The 19,508-nt window shown below is 41.7% G+C and overlaps 1 protein-coding gene across 3 annotated transcripts in view; it reads right to left on the bottom strand.

Moving 5' to 3' along the window:
* The window catches only part of PIKFYVE (phosphoinositide kinase, FYVE-type zinc finger containing), a 65,003-nt gene extending 45,738 nt beyond the window's left edge, over nucleotides 1–19,265 (bottom strand). For 2 of the 3 annotated variants that reach the window (XM_027880216.1, XM_027880217.1), the window contains exons 1-7: nucleotides 19,137–19,264; nucleotides 16,319–16,500; nucleotides 14,640–14,819; nucleotides 8,730–8,848; nucleotides 5,943–6,114; nucleotides 5,006–5,213; nucleotides 2,524–2,613 (exon numbers count right to left, since the gene is read on the bottom strand). In XM_027880216.1, the coding sequence (XP_027736017.1) occupies nucleotides 2,524–2,613; nucleotides 5,006–5,213; nucleotides 5,943–6,114; nucleotides 8,730–8,848; nucleotides 14,640–14,819; nucleotides 16,319–16,490 (941 nt within the window). In that variant the 5' untranslated portion in view covers nucleotides 16,491–16,500; nucleotides 19,137–19,264. Of the gene's footprint in view, nucleotides 1–2,523; nucleotides 2,614–5,005; nucleotides 5,214–5,942; nucleotides 6,115–8,729; nucleotides 8,849–14,639; nucleotides 14,820–16,318; nucleotides 16,501–19,136 lie in introns of all 3 variants that reach the window. The other variant, XM_027880215.1, reaches the window with a different exon arrangement.
* Between the last annotated feature and the right edge of the window lie 243 nt (nucleotides 19,266–19,508).

The following is a 19,508-nucleotide window of genomic DNA, read 5'->3' as shown; positions in this document are numbered from 1 at the left end:
TTCTGAAGCTGGAGGTCACTGGCAACCTTCCTTGCACTGCGATATGGTACACCCTTATCTCAGCCCAGCTGTCAGGAAATCTTGGCTATGCACTCCAGTACAAACAAACACACCATTTTGCAATAATCATTGCAAAGTTATAAATGCAAATACAAGTTCCAGATACCCTCTGCTCCATTAACACACAACTAGACTGAGACTGGAAAACCAGAGTGCAACTCCTCATCACACAGCAGCAAAAAGCATGCAGTGTAGGCTATTAGTGCTAACACTACTCTAAGGAGTGAGGATGGAAAACACCTCTGCATAGAGCAACAGGGAAGCTCAAAAGGCCAATGCTGAACTAACTTACAAGGCTTGCAGCAGTCTCAGTGATGAGAGCTGTTGTCAGCTTCTAGCCTTTGGAACGAAACCCAGATAATTTCATGGAGCTTGCTATTCCCAAGAATTCTCAATGTATGATGTGGCTGACCCCAGACATGAAATGGTAATGCCACCCTATTTCAGCTTTTGTACTTCAAGGAACTAGCACTGAAGGTACAATAGTCTAAAATTACTGGTTTTTTTTCCTCTGTTTCTTGAGGATAAAGGGGTTTAGTCAGGTCCTTTTATAAGTCATATGCAGAATCAAAGGAAACTATGTTGGTCCTACATCCATATACATCTAGGGGTGATAAGCAAAAGCTTTGTGTCATCGTCAGGCATTCATGGAAGGCTAAGACTCTGTACTGTTCAAATGATCTCAAAGTTAGAACTGGCAGAGTTATGTGGAGTTATGCGGCTTAACAGAAAGTAATCTTATGTGGAAAATGAGACTGACATGGAAGTCCATCGTTAAGCACTCCTCCCAGTTGTTTTGCAAGAGCTTGTTTAACTGTGCCACCTACCTGTAAAAGCAGCAGGGATTTTTTATTTGGGCATTAAGCAAGAGCTAGAACATCCAGATTTCATATCTGTGTCTTTATCACCAACAATTACATACAATAAAGTCCCACATGTACCTTTTTTTTAAAACAGAGTGAGATTTTGCAATGAAAATGCCTACCCTTTAGAAGGATCTGCAAAGGAACAGTTTGAATCCCTCTGCTTGCAACTTGCATCTTTTTTGCTTCACCTCATCTAGAAAGAGGCACAGTCAAGCTTTTCTCAAAGAAACGGCTACAGCTGCTTTGAGAAGATCTAAAGGCTAACACTGCTTAGCCCAAAGCCAATAGCGCTGTTTCCACACAGAATTTTGGCAGATACCTCATTGTTACATGTATCCAGCTAGGTAAGTACTATGGTGAGGCCACGAATAGCCAGAAAGTTAAATTGTAACTCAAATGAGCAATTTTGGCTTGCCATCTGAAGCTCAGAACCCTCCTGCTATTACAAATGTGAACAAACCGCAAAGGCCTTTTAAAGTAGACAACATCAATTCAAAGAGGAAGTAGAAGACCATCCTCAAGGTTTCAGACATTTCTTGACGTCACTGCAGATATTTAGCATTGACCTTTTAACTCTGGACTATTAACTTTTAACTCTTGCATGTTTGCCCAGAATTGATTTTTGATACTAGCTTATTCACCAGTATTTTACTCCCCCAGGCAAGTTCGCTGGGTCTCAGCTGTACAGTCAGTGTGCATGCATCTCCTCCTAACCATTCTCATCCCACAGAAGATAAAAGCTCCAAGCTTTGATCCTTTTGTGCCTTTTTCCAAAAGTCACAGTCGGTATCCTTCTCAGCTGAGTTCCCTAGTCTTTGCTAGTCCTGCCAGATCACTCAAATTGCTAAACATTCTGCATTCCTGTAACATCAATGCAAAGAAATCTCTGAACATCTCCCGATTTCAATTTTGAAATCTGGATTATCTTTGCTCTGTAAGGCATCCTTGCCTTACCTTTATTTCCTCACTTTAACCATAAGAGAAGTATGTAATCAGTACCATAGCAGAAGCACTGTGAAGTGGGAGCTTGTGCTTCTAATACCGGCCTATTTAGTAGGATTAAGCTCAAGCACTCACAACTTATACTAAAGCTCTCATGAACAATTTAAAGTTCATTCCAGCACTCTTGCATAAAGATCTATGAAGGGATTTTAGCCCAAGGAAGCCTGGTAACTTAAATAAGATTATCCTTAATGGAAGAGCAAATGAGGACGCACACAATTCAAACAAATAAAAAATACCTACACCTCTGCTCCTCCATGACCTCAGTCTTTGCCTGCCTTTACCAAGTATTCATTACTCCCCTTTCTTCAGCTTTCTCAGAATTGCACCTTTCTTAGCCACTTCTTTCCATTTGTCCTCTTCATCACCACTTCTGTTTGACCAACTCAGCAGCAAATGACAGATTCTTCAAAAGCAGTACATTTATTAATATGAATATGTACAGAAATGGTCTTTCCTCACCATTACATAAGGGTAGTGGCATGTCCCATTTTAGACATGTAACAGCACGCTCAGTAAAAACAAGCCCAAAACTACAGGCCTTACAGTGAAGAATGTGCTAGGAGTTTATCCAGAACAGAAATGATCAATTTACCTGTTTCTAGCTGGTGACTTCCCTGCATCCTCCTGGACAGAGCCAAGGCGTGCAGACAATGTGGTAGTTGCAGAGTCTGGGTGAATCAAACTGCATGAAAAGGAGCAGGATAGAGATGTTTGAGAGATTTGTGACACACAGAAGCATCAGAACAACTGTAATTAAAGTACAATTAATTGTCATGTTACCTCTCACTCACACTCATGACTATTAAATCAATAAGGCAATAGGGAAATCTTTCCCATCTGTAGGTCAATGATATCTAGAAGACAGTGCTCAAGTCTTCTCTCTTCATATTCAAGTCTTAGACAGTACAGCCCCTTCCCATTTCCTGTATTATCCTGCCTTCCTACTTGCTTCTCCTATATCCCTTCCTTACAGGCTGCTATTCATGCTTTGGAGGTAGAGACATTGCCCCCCCTCCGCAGCACATCACCTTTGCAATCCAAGCAATGCTATCTACGGCTACTGATAGACAGCTTTTACCAAGATAGCCTGACAACCTTTTGCAACTGTTTAACCTGATCACTAGCACCTTTGCCCTCCTTTTACTTCCACACCAAGAGGAAGGACAGCAGATATTCGTACACCATCCATCCTGTTGGCAAACCCATATCAGACGTAAGCCACTGCACACCAACTGATACGGCCATCCTGGCTGTGCTCCGGTGTGATAAATGCTCTTCATGAGAAACTGTAAGCAACACAACTTTGCCTGAGTAGCTGTACTTACCCAGAGTACACCACTCCTTCACTTTTAAAGGACATGGCCCTTCAAGTTTGTCAAAGCAGGAACTCTGTGCTCCAATTGCTCAAAGAGTAGAGCAACGTCTGACAAGTAAACGCAGGCTCACCCCACCTAAACACTTGTCATGTTGCAAAGCAGTGAGAAAGCAGGAGAAGCAAGAGCCTTATCTCAGATTCATTATTTTGGAAAGAGACTCAACTCCTAGATTTTCTTCTGAAACAAACTACTTCTCACACAGAAGCCCCGTATTAGAACAAAAAACCACTGCTCTATTATGAAGTTGTGAGTCACCATTTTCAACTGTGGTACCATTTAAATTCAATATTTTGAGTTTAAACCACTTAAGGTCAGTCAAGAACTACCAGACAGAGTATTTGAGAAAAGCCCTGTAGCCTGCTGCAAAGTTTTACATTTTAAGAGCATCAAGCACTGAAGAAAATGTTAATCCTCCTAAGCAACAATTAACCACGGAATCTCAGTCTCTTTTCTTCTCACACACAAAAGCAGCCCATGTTCACTCAGCATCTCCCAACAAGACCAAGTGCTCTATTATAGAAAGTTATCAGCCTTTCAATAATAGGCAGTATTTTCTGACTGCTAAAATAAAGATATAAATACTTTTTTTATATGTTCATGTCTATGAGCGGCTGAATTGCCATAATAAAGATATTAATAATATATCAGAAGACAAAACTAACAGTACCTTACTTATTTTGTACACCTGAAGAGAACACATAATTATTCCCCAATTCAATATCTGGTAGTATTTATCCCAAGTGTTCTTACATTACTGCTTTAAATGACCATAACATTAAATCAGAAGTACTTTCCTGTATGTAGATCTAAAGCTGATTATTCAAGTGCTTCCACACAGGAGCACAATACTCTGAAAAGCAATATGCAAAGCCAGAGTCAGGGCACTTTCTGAAGGCAGTTGGGTTTGAGTTTTTTTCTTTTAATACTGTCAGAAGAGATCTGCTCAGAGGCACATGTCACTAACGCTACCTCTCAGTTAAAGAAAGGTTCTGACTTGAGACCTCCTCAGTAGTTTCACATCTTCCTTTTCTTCTGTTTTTAGAGAAATGAGCACAAATACCACATCCGATTATTTCTTCCTTCCCATACATTAAATTAAATCAAGGTCCTCAGAAACTTGCATATTATTAGAGAAGTACAGTGTTCTTTTACTCACGTTCCAAATATAAAGATCCCCTCATTTGAGAACAATAGGAATAAATATACTTCGAAAGGAGATTAGAGAACCTTTATAGCTGTCTTTTTCATCGTACTTCATTTGAAACAGGTGGTTACTTCCACCGTTTTTCTCTTATTTACACAGACAGCATTCCTTATATTCTCCTGCCCAATTCAAAACCTGAACAGGGAAAGCACCAATGTTACATCAACTTGCCTCTCAACACATTGGTGATTAGAAGGAATGATTCTGGTTCCATCTTTTTTAACTCTGAAGATAAAGGTCTGCTCTGTCACTGGCATAGAATCACTGATTCAGTAGGTAGAAGAAAGAACTGCAAGTAACTTAAAACTCCACTACAAAATTTTCCACATTTCAACTTGAAAAGAATACTGGAAGCAAGCACAGGTTTAGGTTCTTTTTACAGGAGATACACTTCTAAATTTCCTAAGTGGAAACCACCAGGTTTTATCTGGGTAGCTGTCAGCCTGAAAACAGAGTTAAGACTCTGGAGCTCAACATATGGCCATTCACTTTACCTTTGCCAGGTTAGGTCCTCCTCCAGAAAGATGTTGCGGCTGGCTTTACGGCTCCCAACGGGTGTGCGCGGCTCACTGGGATCCAGCACTGACACAGAACATGCGGAATCGGACAAAGCATTTAAGTCTTCTCCAATGGAGTTACTGTCTGTGGAGTGTGCATAGCTTAAGGCTATTTTACGGCAGTAAGTGCAGGCTCGGAGATCCCCTGTGGAAAGGGGAACCAGACAGTGTAAGTGAACAGGAACAAATGGTACTCTGTTCCTCCTACAGGATCAGAGGTGTATAGTGCTGAAAACAGAAGGATTTTCTGTTTCAAAACCTCTTTGCAAGTTTAATTCTCATATTCCCTTAAAGGGCAAAACCTCAGACAATTACGCACTCAGGGAATTTTTCCAAGGCCATTGACGTGTAACACAAGATCAGTAAGAGAGAGACAGGTTGTGGGGGCAGGGAGAGAGAGAGCACATGTGCATACTGAAATGCTGGTACCACTATAGCCAGTCAGACATAACATACCAGCTGATGTCTGGAAAACACTACCTCCATTAGAACGTCTAGAATTTGGTAACTGGTATCTAAAAGAGTCTCCCTCACACTCAATTAGAACACGGGGCTCATTAAATTTTAAAACTACTGTTACTAAGAACAGCTTTTCCCTGAGCACACTTTTTGTAGTGCATACCCTTGTTAAATAGTGACCATATTTGTTTTGTCATGATGGATGTAGTGTGATAAAAATAAGCAGGTATGGCATAATCCACCACTGTCCATAAAGCAATTGGTAGAATTAGGTCCTATGGTTCTTTTTCCTCATTTTTAAGCCCACTACAGACCTGAACAGCATTTTCTAGCAGGTGCCAGGATCTCAAATGCAGTAGCCCAAACAGAACTGAGCACAGACAGACTGTTCTGCTCCTCAGTAGATAAACCCTACCTGTGTAGCCCATGAATTTTCCAGGGATTTCCTGATTGCAGCATCGACTACAGAAGATCTGCCCGCAAAGTCGACAGTGGTGCCTTCGCCGAAAGGTGGTAAATTTCTCACTGCAGTCATAACATTCTTTGCACTGGCTGTCAGGCATCCAGTACTGCTTCAAGTCACTGTCCTACAAAAGAAGACAGCAGATAAAAGCCTTTTTTTGTAAACAAAAGAAGCATGTTTAGTTTCATGACTGCTGTGTAGACTGTGCTCATATATTCATATGTATGTGTGTGCGTGTACACACTCTTGCATATAGGTACACACATGCACAGAAAGGATTTCTCATGTGGTTTTATAGGGAGCCAGAAGGTTGAAAGATCTGAACTCTGAGAGTAAATCTAGTAAGACTTGGCCTCCTTGATCCAAGATGGAAGCAAAGCAGATAAAAACTTCATGAGCAGTAAAGGTCAAAAAGAAACAAACACATCAAGTACTGATTGCTCTTCCCTCTCATTTGCCCCCAGCACATGAAAGACCCTCAACTAGCATAGTTAAAAAATTTTAAAAAAATAATCATTGAAAAAGTAAAAACCCCACCATACATTACCTGAAGCTGTTACATAGAGGTAAATCAAGTTATCAGGAACTATCAGTGCAGGGGGATAATTTCAACAGCTAATATTTTGAAAGGATTATAGATACATGTAAAAAATTCTTCAACATCTCAGTAAACAGTTGTAAAAGCCTGTGTCCCAAACTGATGTTATTTCAGAACTCCAGGTTAACTCCCATGAGAAGACAACTGTAGAATTCACATTCAGCAGACAACAACATATATTGGTGCAGTCACAGGAATTTTTGTCTCATTTTTATTTCAAAAAACTTCCATTTGGTGTTGAAGCTATAGAGCAAGACAAATCTCTCAATTATGATTCTGAGCACACCAGCTGCAACTACCATGGATGGAAACAACTGCTAATGGTCACATGACAGCCCTGAATGTGAAACACTCTTTGCAAGAGTTCAGTTCTGGCAATAAGCCTTTTCAGAGGGACTGAATACTCCAGGTTTTTTCTCAGGAAGAGAAACTGCTGCAAGTATTTTCTCAAAAAAAGAGAGTAACCACACAGAGGAAAAGTGATCCATGCTCTGATTTTCACATAATCAAAAAACCCCATACCTGAATTGGGGTTTATTTTTGGATGTTCCCCAAGTAAAGTTTGACATAGCTGCTAGACCAATTTTGAGACCAGAACAGTTATGATCAACAAGACAACACTTTCATGCTGTCCTCATCAAAGAAAACTCATACAGAAAGAGGTGGGAGACTGCTCAAGGCGGTCTAGTGTTTTGGATAATCTAGAAATTTTTAAGATGAACAGGGAAATTTGCAGTGAAGAGCTTTGCCAAGGACTTGCTGCAAAGCTGCAGGGGATGCCAATAACAGGTTTTGCTGCAGCTCTGCATGATAAGCCAGGTCTCTGACTCTACCACAGAAAGAGTGACTGTTCCAAGCAGCAGTGCCTCTGCCCCATCTGCACATGACTGTGTCTAAAACCTCAGCCGCTGCTGGTGACACCTTCCAGCCCTCTGCCTTCTAAGAGCCTACAAGGAAGGGTTCAGGAGTCTGGACCCCATTAGCAGTAGATGCTCATTAGAACAGCATCTTCCAGAATCTGAGAAAGCTTTCTACAACAGTACAGTGGTCACAGTAGAGACAGGCCAAGTCCACAATAGAAAGAAACTTTTGCATAGAGTGACTCAAGCAAGACATGGCTGCAGTCAAAGGCAGTGATGTACCTTTAGTACAGAAGTCAGCCTGCTGACAACTAACATACCACTTGCAGATAAACACCCGGTCATATTCATTTAGTGTTGCATCCTGTCTTTTTCAGCACTTCTCCAATACATTCAAAGATGTCTGAAAACCTCTAGGGCCTTCAAACTGAATTATTACCAGATGTCACACTCAATGCCCTGCTTATTGCAAGGAAAGGCTTCTGTTTCACCCTCAAAAATATTGCCCTTTCTACCAAAGAAAACTTATTCTTACAAGCAGAATAGCACTGGAAGCTAAGTGAGTTTACTCAAAGTCTACCTGTAAAAGCAGATTAAAAGCCTTTTTCTTCCTCAATCAGTTTAATTAAATGTACTTTTGCCTGCTCATGTCTTGCCCACAGACACAGCTATTTATACCATCACTTATAAATAGTTGTGGCTTCTTTTCTCAACTATGTCCTCCTCTTAAAGGTATGGTCCAACTCAGCAGATGGAGTTAAAATCAGCAAGTCAGTAGCCACCACCAGACCCTTCTCCAGCTAAATCAAAACTGATTAACAGGACAAGCCTTTCAAGCAAATACTGCTGACCGAACATTACCACTGTAAGCAGCAGATTTAATTAATTACCAGAATTCTCATTACTTGTGACAGTCAATGAGTTTCACCTGCCCATGGTTAGCCTTCTAGGGAGAAAACCATCAGGTAATACTAGATTAGGTAATACCTAAGCTGGAAGGAGGCTAAAGTGAAAGCATCCGGTCCATGCACAAGGAGCCCAGTAACTGCAGTGATTAACCCCCACAATATGACAGATGTTTGAAAAGTCAAAAGTCAGCATCAACTGAAATTGTTTCCCCTGCATTCACACAATGCTTTTTGAGTTTATTCACTCATCCTTCAAACATCAAAAAAACCAAACCAAAACCACCATGATGTATCTAAAAACAAAGGTCAGAGAAGCCCAGAAAACAGATAATTTTCTAGATAATTTGGCCTACAAATTGTTCAAAAGAATTACCTGGCTCTTCCCCTCCATGATTTCTTTGAGGCGTTTTAAAACAGTGCTGAGACTTCTTAACTGAACTGCTGTTCGAGGATCATGACCTCCAAGAGGTGGTTCTACTTTCCTTCGATTGTCTGAAAGGGAAGAGAGAGTGGTACTTATTTCTTTCATGGTACACCAACATCCACATAACAATGCAAAATCCCATTAGAGGGAAAAATGTTCACACATATATATTACATTACATGTATTACAACATATATCTTACATTTTCTAAAGTTACAGTGTGTATCCCTTCTTGCCTTTGCACTCTTTTCCCCCAAAAGAAGCCTCTGATTCCAGATAGTTTGCTTTGACTGACATTTTAAATACCATCCTCTGTGTTTACAAAAAGCCACCCAAGTTCTCTGAGAACGAAAACATCTTTTAAAGAAGTGATTTTCAACCTACAACAGCAAGTTTGCAGCAGTCTTTTACAAAGCATTGAAGTCTCATATAAAAAAATGCCCTCTAGGATATTAGTACTTAAAAAATAATTGCAACAATATTCACATTCATTCTAGGAGTGATATAAGTCAATGCCTTAACCTAAACTTATTTATAAATCACTACAGGGAAGGCTAGGACTCAATTGCTCGGTGTCTATTAAAAACAGTAGCTCTCAATAAAATGCATCCAGAAGTTCACATATTTAAGGTTTTTGTGTTTGTTCTGGTTTGTTTTTTTTCCTAAGAAAAAAAGCCAAGTTGTTGAGAATAAAATAAAAAGGTAATGCAATTAATTTCTTTCCTATAAAACACTTGACTACTTTGAAGCATTGCTGTATGAGTTACAGACAGGATCCCTCCCTCCAGAAAGATTTGAAAATACAGTTCTCCATTTACATATTTAAACATTTTCAGAGTCCCCTTTCTACATCAACAACTTTCTGAAGAGTTTAAAGTTTCTTACCAGCCTCGTTGCTCTCCATCTGACTAGTGTTTTATTTAGCTTGCCCCAGTACAGGAAGAACAGTCATGGCTGCTTTCTGTTTACTGCCTCCGATAGCACTGATGTCAGCGGGAATGCTGACAGCTCTGGCACAAGCCTGTTAACTGTTGCCGTGCAGTGACAACCAGGCTACTGCTTTGTGTGCAGGAGACCAAAACCCTCACTGCAATGTGACTAAAACCGTGGGAGTCCATGCCTCCTCTTCAGGTTTTTAGTACATATTTTTAGCTAATCAGCCCACGTACAGTTACTATGTACAATAAGAGATTTGTTTTAAGCAATTCTAGGACGCTTAAACACATTTCTGTGGTCAGACAGCCGGAATTTATTTTTAAAAAAATCAAACAAATAGACTTTCAGGCAATACTATGGTGAGTATTTAGAGTGATTAAAGGGTCTTTCATATTTAAAAAAAACATTGATAATACCATAGAAACCTCTGGTTCCTCCTTACTTCTATCACAAGATCTATGTCGCATTTACTTCCTGGATCTTCCTCTGAATTCAAGAGTATCTCCTTTCCAGGAATGCTGCTTCCAATTTTAAGAATTATTATGAGATCTCCTGCCTAACTAGCTACAAAATCTTGTCAAGCAGATGAGTCCCAAAATACAAACACACACAGCCCTGAGGAAATGCCACAGGTAACTCCACACTGGTTCTAGTTAGTTAAATGCCCTTTTCTCTGTTATATAAAACAACGTCAAGAGGGATTTATCATCTACATGAGAAAAAAACATGCCATCAGCAGTAGCAGCACATGGCTAACCTGTTTATACGAGAGAGGCTGACTGATTCTCAGATTAAAATTCAGTTGGCTCTTTTCCTTCTCAATCATGGGATTTCTTCCTTTCTGGGAAAAAAACGTATTGTATAGCAAGAATGTAAGTTATCATTCCTGCGACATAGGATGCGCTGTGTCTAAAACAACACCCTTACAAAAAAATGCAGACGTATCATTCTTAGAGTAACTCTTACTCCTCACCACTATTAGAAATACCACAGCCACTTTCTCAGCTAGTGCACACGTGATTTACAGATGTATACATTCTCAGCATTGCAAATGGATTTCCTCATTTCACCATTAAATCTGCAAAACCCATGTTCCCTTCCACAAACACAAGCTGTAAGAGCATTTTTCTTGCTTTGCCCGCATCATCATCCCAACTGCCATCAATTGCACTTCTGAAGAGATTTCATATCTTCTTTTGATGTGGTCCAAGAGAGTTGCCTACACTTACATATCTAAGCAGTGGTAAGCATTTTTGATGCTTCTGAGACAGCAAACACAGCATATGCCACTAAAAGAAATAAAAAAACAAACCCACTCACAAAAATCCACACCACCCAAAAAAATCCCTAAAAACCCCACACCCCATCACCCACAATTCAAGTCACACACAACAACTTAGGTTTTAAAATAAAAATAAACTTGAATTAAGTGTTATTTAATCTGTTATGACAATCAGATCGGTCCCACAAACTTTCACTTGTCATTGCTGCATCTCAGCCCGTAAGTATAACACATCAACATGACACATCTTTTCAGGAATACCCGTTTATGCAGCAACTGTTTCTTCTATCCATTCCCTTCTCATCTACATATTCACTGAACGTAACCTCAGTTTACCAAAGGGATTCCATAGAGATTTCCAAATTGACTTGTTTCTAACCTATTTATCGTTCTTATGCTAAAAGTTAACTCCTACAGCAATTAAAAAAAAAAAATTCTCCTATGTCAACAGCAGCCCTTATTTTTCCTCTATGTATTCATGGCTGCTGATCTTGGCAAAATCTATACATCTTCTGAATCATGGAAATATGCTTTTACAGAGTTTCTTTCATGACTTTATATAGTATTTTAACATTCATTTTTACAGTGAATGACAAGGCAAAAACACCGCAAGAACTCCTTTGTTGCAACTTAACTGTATGACAATACACTAACCCAGGAGGTACAGAGAGCTTTGCAGTTTCAACAGTAAAAAAATATCCCACCAGGGATGCCACAGTTTCACTAATACAAATCAACGTGAATTGCTTTCTAGTTATTTGCTGCCAAAGCATATAATTTCCTATTCAAGTTCACTACCACAGTTCAAATATCACATCTTCCTCAAGTCACTGCCATACAAAGTCCTGATATGAAAAGAATGGAAGCTGTCCTTAACTTCATTTTACAACATGCATTTTCATGTTCCAAAATCTTCTTCATTAAAAAAGATGCTCTGGCAATAATTAATGCTCTACATGATTCCCAGTAACCGCCATACGCTTTCCTCAGGGGTTCTTCCCTTCCATGTGATCACTGGCCATCCCTTACTCCTACTAAGCTCCTTTACAGTTCCCTACTACTGTGACATTATCTCAGTGACAACAGTCTCATTCTCAGACTATTTTGGTTCAATCCAGCACCCTGAAAGCCCTCATCTGACAGCACACACACATGCAGTCCAACACAACCAGTTGAGTCCTCTGGCACTGCAGAAGTGACATCTGCTCTGCAGCACCCTACTCCAGCACACAAGGATGCAAGAGAGAGGCCACAGAAGGCACTGCAGACACTCAGCACTGGTTCTTCAGCCACACAATCCTCAGACCATCTCTGACACAAGGCAGGCACCCACAGCTTCTCCTATTTTCACAAAAGCCAGCAAGGTGCTATTATAATGTTTTTGTGCAAGCAGTCCTGAAGGGAAGCACACAATTGGAACCCTACATATTTGATGCTAGGCAATTTCCTACAAAAGCCACCATCCCTCCATGTTGTTCTGCACTTGCAGTTGTGAGCCAGCAAGGCCCCTGAGCAATGAGAGTATCTGCTGCACAGACAGGGCAAGCTAATGGACAGATAAAGGGTGACAGTCAGCATCCTCAGGAGCGATTTCATTCCATCACTGTTTAGAGGCACCAGCAGCACCCTTTTATTTATTTATTCCTTTCAGTTTGCTCGACATATTATTTAAGATCAAGTAGGTTAGTGACCTTTGTGAAGTACTTACACATTTTTCTGCCTACACCTGCTGTTACAAAGTATCTGAGTGATGGATGGCGAAGCCTTGAGAGACATGTATAGGCCTGCAGATATAGGACCACAAGAAAACTCAACTAGATTAGACACTTCACTGTCACTGAACTCACTGGGTGAACAAACCTACCAGTCTAGGTGCTTATGTAAATCACATCACTTATTTTCCTACTTTTCATTATTTAAATATAAGAATAATTTCTAAGATTATCTGTGCAGCCCAGCATCAGCTGCAGCATCAAAAGTAAAATTCTCCTCTGCTCAGTGTTCAGAAATCCTCAAAGAACTGATTATTCAACACCTTTTAAGGCAAATGAAGGGAAAAAATTATCTTGTTTACTTCAAAAAAGAAAACAAAGCCTGATTTTTGGAGAGAGGCAAGGCAAGAATTCTTTCCCTCTTCAAATAAAGTGAGATGGCCTAAAAACTCCCCCCAAACCTCCTCACCAATCCAGTATATTTCTACTTGCATTACACAGAGTTCATGTTTGTTACCAAGGTTATTTGGGGGAAAATACTCAACAGGGAGTCAGGCCACTCAGCACACAATTTCACAGAAATCTCTTCAAAAATCCAGCAATTACTGCTTGGTCTAACCTTACTTCTTTCCAGGCTGATTCATCATCACATTTTTCTAAGCATACTTGCAATCCAATTCCAGGGACATGAATGAAGGTCCTGAAAAGGACTTGGAATAATACAGCGACAGTTCCTCCTCTACACATTAAACCAGGTCTTATTTCCCTGGCTGCCTAATCCCAGCAGAAATCAAACAGCAAAATTATTTCTGCCTTCTGAATATCGAACAACTTCCCTCACCTGAAGGTTTCTAACCTCTAATCCCCAGGCAGTTTCCAAGTGATTTACACGAGGTAATTAAGAATAAAGTAGATTGGCGTATCAGCCAAGAGCACATGGCTGTACTTGGCACATTCCAGAAAGATCTTTAAAAAAAGCCCAAATCTTAATTGGTTTACTGGGACATGCACGACTAAATAGAACAAACAGTACTAGAAGGCAAAAAGGAAGATGATAAATGTGGTCAACTAAGCATGCAAATGACTTAGATGAAAATGTTAGCTGTCTGTACTGGACTTTTGCCTGGTTACCAAGACTAGATGTTTTTCTAAAAATCCCATCCACATTAACAACATTGAAGATCTGATTTGTTTGCACTAGGCACCATACTCTTGGAAATACTGTCTGGCACAGGACTGCTACCCAGCTTAGCAGTTTCCTCCAGGCCGTCACAAAGAGCCGACAGGAACCAGGCAGATCTCAAAAGGGACCCCTGAAATCTCCTTCCTAGCTCTTCCTGATCTTCATAAAGCCACTACACAGTTGCACCTTTAAAATTACATTCAATTCCCACTCAATATGGCATCTGGCAATAGTTCAAAGGTTAGGTAGGATTAAAAAAAATTATTTAAACACAACTTCCTATTCAATTCTCCTCAAAACAGCCACGAGCAAAAAACTGCATTTTTAACTCCCTTGAGGATACAAACATCAAATCCATTCAGACTGAGCACTCAAGTTAGAGGTAGCATGTGCATGTTAAGAAACTATAATCTCTCAAGACAAAGCAGAAATTTTCAGGATCAAGGTTCAGTGACTTTAAAATGTTGGATATGTTTTGGTAGCCTCTTCTGTCCCAGATTGTTTTCCAATTGAAAGAGCAGAGCCCCAACAACAGGTTGACTTGCTGGAATACCAAGAAGGGTGGAGGGAACATGTTTCTGAGGTTAAAATGCAACCTCACTAACAGAAGCAGCATACCCTTTTATTAAATTCTGCTATAAATCTAGGGAGTCAATGAACCTTTGCTCACCTCCTTTCACCTCACCCTGAAGCATCCCAGCCTGGCTACTACAACACTGCCTTATAGCACAAAGAGCTGAAATTACCCAGAGTCGCAGATGATCTTCTTTGCAGTTCACCAGTCAGTTGTTTTTTGTAAGGAATCGGTGATCGCAGAGATTGAGCCCTGGTGGGATGCTGAGGACTGGACCAGCCACCACTCAATGCTTGTGGATCACTCTGTCCTGCCTCTGCTCTCTCTGCCGGGGATGAAAGCCTGCTGTCATCTGGAGATGACAAAAAGCAAGAAACCAACTGTTCAGACACAATAAAGAAAAACAGTAGTGCATGCAAAACTAAAGGTAAAAAAACTCTCACAAATAGCTCTTCTGGATCATGATTAAGCATCACAAAACAAATAAAATTTTCCATTTTAAAAGTACCATAGAAATCGTGGAAACAGGAAAGTATGTAGAACTTGTCTGTCAGGCTATTTCAGAAATATCCCTAATGTGAAAAGTGTCTAAAAAACAAAACCAGCAAACATTAATTATTCTTGCTTTATGGAATAGCTACACTTGGTCATCAGCTTCTGCCGTGAAAAGAGTTTTTCAGTTATGTTAGAAGTCAGTACTCAGGTCACACTAAAGTTACCACAGCCTTTAATTTCCATCAGCAGATCAAGTATAGACAGGTTCTCATTGATTCTAGTAACATGCCCATTTCATGTGTTGTTTTAAGGTTGTTTTCCCATTCTGTCAACACAAGACTTTGCTGACTCCAGCTACATTTGTCAGAAACAAACAAGTGAAGCCAATATTGACTACATCTTATGTTCCTTTCAATAAATTAGTAATGACAGGTGTTATTCTACTATGCAAACTACAGGTGTTATTCTACTACGCAACTACATAGCAGGGAGTTATTTTTCATTCTGCATAAGAAGAGTCTAAACAGATCAGTCTGCTTATGCAAAAAGCTATCTTGGCCCTTTTCCCCCAGCCCAAACATTGCAGCTTAGCAGAGCTGGATAATGAACAGACTAAACAAAAGCAGCTGACCAGTCTGCCATCTCCAGTAAGGTATGCAAACTTTCTACAAAATCAAGGTGCATTCAACCACTCTTTGCAGGATGTTTCTTTGAAACAAATAAGAAACTCATGAAATTCTTTCAGAGCTTGCCTACTGAGAACATATTTCATGATACAGCACAAAGGTCAAAATTAAGTAGTACCTTTTGTTATACAAAACTTTCACAAGATTTCAGATCTCTTAATGGGGAACACCTAAGCTATGCAAATTAAGTGTGGACTTCCTATAAATACAATTCTTTATTGCAGCTCAGATGTCACCCAACTGAAGGTAGAAGATGCACAGGAAGGTGAGGGACGGAGCAAGTGAGACAAGAACTTGCATTGGAAGGTTGAACACATTTTGTTCATACAAGCTGGCAGAGGGTTACTCCTACTTTCAGCCCAAAAAAACTTCACATAGGCAAAGCAAATTCTGACGTCAAGCTAAGAATCTATAGAATGCTATCTGCTAACGGGCTTGTCTTTGACTTTCATGGGCAGACACAAATTTCTAGCTGCAAGATGCCAGCTATCTTCTCCCATAGTAAAGCTCTACTGTGTCACCCAAAAGCAAGTTCAACATCCCTCAAAAAAGACTTGACTCACCATCAGCCATCTGACACTATGCTCTTATATTTAGAGGTGTTTTTACAAGTTTATGTGGCAGCAGAGGGCACACACAGCTCACACACACGAAATCCCCCAGCCCTCACCTTTGCTGAAACGGAAGAGATTTACAAAAGAACTGTAGGCTGATTTAAAAGGAGGTTCATCCTGGTCAGGAGTCAGGGGTTTGAAGTGAGTGAGATGAGACGGACTGCTGGGAGAATGAGGTAGATCACCGGTAGAGTCCAGTGTCGGAGATCGTTTGTCATCTGCAGCCATTTCACGTGCCCTGGAAAGAGTTCAGCAACATGCATTATACAGGGGTGGTAGAATAGAACCTCTTTAGTCAGCTGAAGAGATCTCTTTCTAGATCCTAGGGGGCAGACATTCACCCAATGGACCACAGATATCTGCTATTAGCACAGGTCAAGAGTGCCAGAGTTAGGAGCCCATGTCCCCTGCCCAGTCACTGACAAGAGATCAACATCTCTGCAGAGAGCAATTTAAAGCATCCAGTTAAACATCCAGAGCACTAAACAGCCTCTACACTGGTGACACACTCCAGTTGTGGTTTTATGGGAACTTGAAGTTTCCAAATGGAGACTCTGCGTGCATATCGCAACAAAGTTTTTACTTTGACAGCTTTTCTCTTAATGTTGTGACTTCTACAGCCCTTGTAACAGTAAAAATGAAGAGAGGCATGCCTGAACAAGCACAAGACAGACTTGTTGTTTGGCCAGCTTAACTTCAGAATGAGAAACAGAATGAACTACAAACAAAAGCAGGACTGTAAGATTAAGCTCAGGGGTAAACTGCTTCTTTCCCCTCCACATTACAATACAGGCTGTTGTGCAAGTTACCGGGGAAGCAACCCAGACTGTAGTTTATTTGTTGTCGAATCTACCACCTCCAAACTTCCTTGTTTTCAGGAGTTCCATTAAAGGAAAAACAAACAGAAAATCCAAACCATTTTCTGTATTAGGGAAAGCCATACTTGTAAAGCCTATTTTCTGTGTACCAAAGCTTTGTCACAGCCAAGAGCCATACTTTCCCACAGTCCATATTCTTTAACCTCAACAGACAGTTTCTTTCACAATGCCTCACTCAGCCTGCTAGGCCAAGGTGCTAACCACCTTCATCTGTTTAAGCAAGACTGAATAAATGTTTGACAGAACAGGAACACAGGAGCTGATGGAATCTGTGATTGACTGCCTGACTTTTGTCAAGGACCAAAATGCTGTATGAGACAACCTCCTACTTAGCAGCTGATACACACTCCTTCACGAAAGACCGATTTCGAGGTTTCACAACTGTTCCCTGGAACCAACAGGCATATTTTACTGACTAGAATAGTTTCTTCCAAGTTCTAAGAAGCCACACTAAAAAAAAAAAAGAATCTATGCAGTGCAGAGAAAATCCACGTGGTTACCAAGTGACACTGGAAGTGCTAACAAGTTGCATGCAGCTCATGTGGCAAGGTTTGACCACTCCTACAAAGAATGCACAATGGTATCTGCAAGTCATTCACGTGATATCTCAGTGGACTTCTGCTTGTTACTCTTTATAGCAAGTACCTTTAGCTCAGAGTTTCTCCTGCTTTTCACATATCCTTAGGAAAGAAAATGGAGAGGCATCATTCACTAAGTTTCAAGAGAAACTCTGGTCAGGTTCTTCATGTAAAGCTTAGTCTGGAATGCCTTTGCATCCCTGTCCCCTGTAAGACAGGGTATGTTTTGTTGTTCGTTCCAGCAATATTATTCAAACAGGTGATTTGAAAGTGTTTAAACACCAGAGCTGATGGAAAATTTTCCTTCAAGAGCACATCTTCAGGTAAATTTGGAATTGTTTCTTCAGTCTTAAAGGTAACTAATAGTTGGCTTTTTAAATGTTGAACACACAACAGGGTTTTGCTCTCAAACACACTACTACATTAGAAATGCCATTATGAAGCCAAACAGAAGTTTTATAGGAAACTATGTTCATATTTCAGCAACAGACTATAGCCTGGCAAGACAAAAATAATAAGGAAGTCTCTGAACTTGCATACAATATATATATACATATATATATGTGATTACAGAAAAATAAACTCTAGTTTCAAGGGGAAAAAAAACCACATAGAAATCACTTCTGTGACAGCAGTACTAGCCTAATTAAAGCACACTGAAAAGAAGAGCACCGCACTCGGCACTAGGTCCATAAACAGTTGGATTTTCTGTGCTGCACAAGAAATTAGCTGTAGAGTGCATCAGCGTTTCTTAAAGTGCTTTAGTTCTCCACTAAAGGGAAAACACTTCACCCCACTCCACTGCAAGAAACTGAAGAAATGGTCACTTATTTGTGTATTAAGGGAAATCAGAAAGCAAGGTGCACATCTTGGTCAACAGACAGAAAACCAGAGAACATCACCTCACCAACAGCTATGGGGAAAGCATCTAAACTGGCCCGAGGCTGCAGCTTCGGCAATCACCGGGTCATCACCGGCACAGCACAGAGCAAGCACGGCTGTGAGCCTCCACACGCGTCCAGCTGCTCCATCCACAGCAGCTCCGCGAAACCCCGGGACACACCAAACTGACCACAACCACCCGGGGCCGGAAGGGTCCGGCCCCTCCTTGTGACACGGACGCCACTCCCGGGCATCCGGATAACACACCCCGGGTGCACCGGCCAAACTCCCGCAATTCCCTCCCAACCTCCGCCCGGCTCCCCCTGCGAGGGGCACACCCGTGCCCCCCACTCGGGATGGCACACGCGGGGTCACCTGCCACGGCACGGGCAGGGAGCGGCGGGGAGCGATCCCTGGAGCGCCGAGGGCAGCCGCTACCGGGGCCGGGCCAGGCGCCCGCAAAGGGCTCATACAGCAGGGGGACCACCGCTGCGGGCCTGGGCGGCACCGCGCGGCCCTGGGCGGGCTGCACTCACCTGCTGCCCGTGGGTCCGGTGTCGGTGTGGGTGCGGTGTCGGTGTCAGTGCCGGTGCGGAGCGGGGCGCGGGCTGGGGCGGCACCGCCGCTCTTCCCTCACCGCCCGGCCCCGCCCGGCCCGGCCCCGGCGGCGCCGCCAGGCCCGACCAACCGCCCGCCGACCGCGCCGCGCCGGCACAGGCATCGCCAATCGACACTCCGCGCGCTCCGCCCGCCGCCCGGCCCCGCGCTCCGCCCCCCGCCCCGCCCCGCCTCGGGAGCCGCTGGAAGGATGGGAGTTTGGCGTGCCCCCCGGGAAACCACAATATATCATATGTATCTTTAATATTCCGTTCTATTCCACCCTCTCCTCGGGGCTCCCGCCCAGCCCC

This window comes from Empidonax traillii, unplaced genomic scaffold, assembly GCF_003031625.1.
Source record: "Empidonax traillii isolate 1590-97213 ecotype Southwest subspecies unplaced genomic scaffold, ASM303162v1 scaffold65:size4453928, whole genome shotgun sequence".
NCBI lineage: Eukaryota > Metazoa > Chordata > Aves > Passeriformes > Tyrannidae > Empidonax > Empidonax traillii.
Note: the sequence above shows the minus strand (reverse complement) of the source record. Positions and strands in the feature narration are given on the sequence as shown.